This window comes from Pygoscelis adeliae, unplaced genomic scaffold (assembly GCF_000699105.1).
Source record: "Pygoscelis adeliae isolate BGI_AS28 unplaced genomic scaffold, ASM69910v1 Scaffold286, whole genome shotgun sequence".
Lineage (NCBI taxonomy): Eukaryota > Metazoa > Chordata > Aves > Sphenisciformes > Spheniscidae > Pygoscelis > Pygoscelis adeliae.
Genome location: NW_008825076.1, coordinates 2,088,194 through 2,092,810, shown reverse-complemented (window position 1 = coordinate 2,092,810; position 4,617 = coordinate 2,088,194). Strand labels below are relative to the sequence as shown.

At 40.9% G+C, this 4,617-nt stretch overlaps 1 protein-coding gene across 1 annotated transcript in view; it reads right to left on the bottom strand.

The window, feature by feature from the left end:
* The window catches only part of SLC9A8 (solute carrier family 9, subfamily A (NHE8, cation proton antiporter 8), member 8), a 53,189-nt gene that overhangs the window by 26,199 nt on the left and 22,373 nt on the right, over positions 1 to 4,617 (bottom strand). Inside the window, exon 2 of the mRNA XM_009326844.1 lies at positions 4,109 to 4,316. Within this exon, the coding sequence (XP_009325119.1) occupies positions 4,109 to 4,316 (208 nt within the window). The remainder of the gene's footprint in view (positions 1 to 4,108; positions 4,317 to 4,617) is intronic.

The following is a 4,617-nucleotide window of genomic DNA, read 5'->3' as shown; positions in this document are numbered from 1 at the left end:
AGGTGCCCAGGGCCTTGTCCAGTCAAGTTTGAAAATCTCTGAAGATGAAGAAGTCACAACCTCTCTCAATCCCAGTTCCAGTGCTTAAGTCTCACGGTGAAGAATTTTCTTCTTCTTTCCAATCCACATTTCCCTTGTAACTCGTGACTGGTGCTTCTTGTTCTTTTGTGCACCTCAGAAGAGTCTGGCTCCACAGCCTCTGTAACTCCCATTCAGTGGGGCTATGAGGTTGCAGAATGGGTAACCGTTTAAATACCCTGGTTCTCATAACAAGCATCAGCCAAATTCTTATCCAAAACAGCAAGAAACATTTACTGCTGAGCGTTGCTAAAAGTTAAACCAATAAGGGCAAAGGACCAGTGTAGAAAAACACAAAACAGGTTTGGCTTGAAGTTTAAAAAAAAAATAGAATCTAAATCTGATGCAACATCCACGTATTGTTTTTAAAAATTCAATTTTGTACTGTAGTAATGTATTTCACCTAGTATGGAGAAAGTCTATGTCACAACAAAAACAAAGGTTACAGTAATATGAAAATCCCATCACAGCCTCTATGCCAACGACAAAGGCAAATTACAAAGGATCTCTAGCAGATCTGGGTACCATCCGCAGATACGGTTGGAAGACACCGCTTGATTCTTTTAGAACTACTGCAGGCGGAAAACTTCTCTTAAGAATCAAATAATGCTGGATTATTAAATTCCTAACAATTTCGATCTGAATATTCCCCACATTGAAAGTACCACAATTCTTCTACCATTTTAATTTAGCTCAACGAAGGGTCAAAGAAAGAAACAACATCTGACCTGCATGTCTGTAATACAGGTATTGCGCTCTACTTGCTAACAAATCCTCCTGCAGTGGCCTGGGATGTAAACAGTATTACCGCTCGTGTTTGGTCAGAAAGCAACTGAAGCTCAAGCTAAGTCAACAGCATTTTATATACTGTAATCAAATTGTGGCCTGTTAATCGCAGCAGAGACTATTTTAAACTGTGTATTTGACAAACGTAGATAGTCATAACTGCAATGGGAATCTTCATTCTCCTTACTCTGTGCCCTGAATCTTCATTCTCCTTACTCTGTGCCCTGTAAGTGTCTGTGACTCTCACCGTATTTCAGTGTGGGCAGCACAGTGCCAGGCCACACTCCAACAACACACATTTTGAACTCGGGAGTGAACTAGCTTCTTGGAACTGCTCTTAGTGATTTGGTTTAACAGCTCCTTCTAGTCAACTAAAAGCCAAACAGCCACGTGCAGATTGTTCAGAAAAGTGCTTTCAATTTACAGCCTGAAAAGGTGCAAAACGGTCCACAAGTAGTTCTGAGCACTGGCATGGTTTGCTGGATCACACCACCTGTGAACTACTGGGGTCTACAACGTGATCTGCATTTACTATACAGTGTCACAAAAACGAAGTACAAACCTCATAAACACAAATATCACTTTTCATCGTCCTACTCTCCAATACGGTGCTAAGGAATGGGTATCACACTGATGCCTGCATTCTCCCACTTGTTGTCTCGTACACCCAGTTCGTACACATGGTGAGCATTTCACTGATGAGCACATGAACAGATGCATGGGCTTATGAACTGAGCAAGGACTCATGAAAAACAGTAGCATTTGCTCAATTACTGGCATGTAATTTGTTCAGGGACAAAGCTGTGGGTTCAGAGTGATGAGCAGGGATGGCTCCACTCATGAAGATTGGTGGGGCTCCCTTCCCCACATATTTACCCCACTTCCACTCCACCAATCTTTACGATATCGATCAATTAGTTCTCAAAACACCTGCGTTTACAGCACCATACGTTAATGCAGACTCTCAAACTGGTGTTTACTTTAAAACGTTGTACTAGAAACTGCAGCAGTTCAGAAGCTAACAAGCAACTCAGACATTTGGCTGCCAACTGCCAAACAGACTATGGGAGCAATAGCTTCATCGTGTATCCCAAGCAAAGTTTTTATTCACTTGTCAATCAGTATTATTGAGTTTTGTATCAATTTCCTGCCTGTTAAACATGAAAAATATGCACCCAGTAAAGACATCTAGGATTACTGTGTTAAAAGCATTCCATACTCCTCTTTGGGATAGGTCCATAAAGGCGTCTGGACGTTATGGATTTCCAGCAAGCTCCAATGCAAGCACAAACATGCTTTCTATTTAGCAGATCTAATCACCAGCTCCTTTCTACCAGCTTTCGACTACTTTGCTTTGGCAATAAAACAAAAAGCAACCATAGTCTAAGAAGTAACTCCCACCACCATAAATATTATGGCAGCCTGGTATATTCTTTAGCTGTTGGTCACCCATTCCTTGTGTAAGACTGCTCAGTTTGTATCTGGCAGCCTATCATCTGCTCCAGGCAATTGCACGTATCAGGAGTATAACAATCAGGCAAGAGGCTGGAGAGAGCGGTGTTCTGGACAGGCTAAAAGAACGTTGAGTGTCCCCTTAAGGAAAGGCACAGTAAAAGCATATAACGTAACAGAAGGGATTCATGGATCACATGAACCTGGTGGAATAGAGGTATGACTTTGAAAGTGAAGTGGTGTTTGAACAGATAAATAAGGCACAGAAGTCTGGGGTCAGAGACTAACTCATGCTACTCCAGGCACTTTAAATTTATGGCTTGGCTTTGACACAACACAGCTCAGAACAGATCTGCTTCTGGGTCTGTTCCAGTTTAGAACATTTTAAAGGCCATTTTACAGCTCAGAACATCCAGATTTAAGAGTACTGTAGACACATTTTCACCATTCCTACACCCTTAAATCAGAGATTATGAATGGGAATAACTATGAACAATAAGCTTTTATACTGGTTTTACTTTGTTCGGGGAACTCCCCTGTCCTGAGGGTGATGCTTTTAAGATCCATCAAGCTATCAGACTGGCATAAATAGGCTAGAACACAGCCAAAAAAATCATAGCTCTGTTCTTAAGTCCTAGGAATACAATTTTACTATGAATGGCCCTTTTAAAATCCATGAGACACACATATCCAGAAATTTTATTTTAATCATAAAAGTCTTCTGATCCACTGCATTTTGCTTTGGTCTTTCGTTTCTGTTCAAATTCTAATATGCCATTGATCTCTGGGAAAACATTAACCCTCTTTGAAGACATACTTTAGAAATAAGCAGAACCCTTCTACTTTTTGCTGCACTAACAATAGTTATTTATAGGAGACCAATTTTTCTTCTTTTTAAACCCAAATGATTTGCAGAAGTTTCTGCATTGCTGTCAACTCCATACCTATTATTTTCTCCATTTGCTACCAAAAGAATAACCACTTAGAAGACTATGTGACCCGTCTGTCATAGAAAAGTCTCTGTGTAGCTTGCTGTGGAGGAACCAAGCACACAAACACACAGATAACAGACAAACCCTTAACCCTCCATGAAAGTTTTGTTATTGTTACAGTTTTGACTACAGCATTGCTCTAAGCAGATGGTGAGAGATAACTACATTCTGTTAAAGAAAGATAACAGCCCAGACTTATAGAAAAGTTGGGCGTGCATCTGCCATTCAAAATGCCTATATATGTACAACAATGTTAATATAATTATGGCAATCTGCATGTTATTATCACACTCTTGTAGGAGAGTAAGAACAACAGGAGAGCCAGAAAAATAGCTACTGAACTTTAGTACTCGTGCATATAAATCTGACTGCCTTCTATTGGCTTATATAACAAAATATCTGAGGGTTGTCCAGAAGTGCTAGAAGTAGTTAAATTGACATCTATCCAGTACGCTGTTCGCAAAGACAGCTGCAAGCACCACAGAGTATTCTGACAGTGTCTTTTTCATACAGGAACACATGCCATGTACTTGATAAAGAAGGCAAAGACAATTAAACATGTTGTTTGCGCTTTGAGACCATGATGGAAAGGTTTGCAATGGTCCTCAGCTTTCCACAGGTTTGGGAGGTTCAGGCAGTTATATACCCAACTTTCTAAATCCCTGTGCCTGTACAATATTCCACTTCATAGAGAGAAAACCAGAGGAGAAATAAAATGCTATGATTTTGAAAGTTGGCCTATGTCCTCAGATACAGAGTACGATTAACAGAGATTAAAAGACTTTCAGTTCATCATTCACCTAAAACAAGAAGACTAAAAAAAATCGTCATGCCACTAGATTGCTCCTCTTGCTGTGCTTGGACTCCAGTCTGAACTGGAAGGATAGGTTTAGCAGGTGTAGGTACCACCAATTTGGTAGTAGCGGCCAGCGTAGTGTGGAGGGTGACATTGATGACTTCATGGCTGGCATTTGCAGACCTGTCAGGATAAAATAATACGTGATTATACTGGATGGGAGCAGCATGATAAAGACTTAGCCTACTAAAGACACGCATGCATGAAACAACCACCAGATCATACTGAATTTGTACTTGTGACCAACACGTTAAGGTTGCTTTTTAAAAGTGGTCTCTGACCACAAATACTGGAAATTCAGATTCATGGAGCTGATTATTGCCGAGTTCCTTCATGCACCACCGACAGCAAATATTCTGCACTGCAGCTCGGAATGCAGGTGAAAGCCTGACCCAGAGAATGAACGAGCCCACTTCGCCCGTCGAGCGTAACACACCCGCTGTGTCAGGCCAA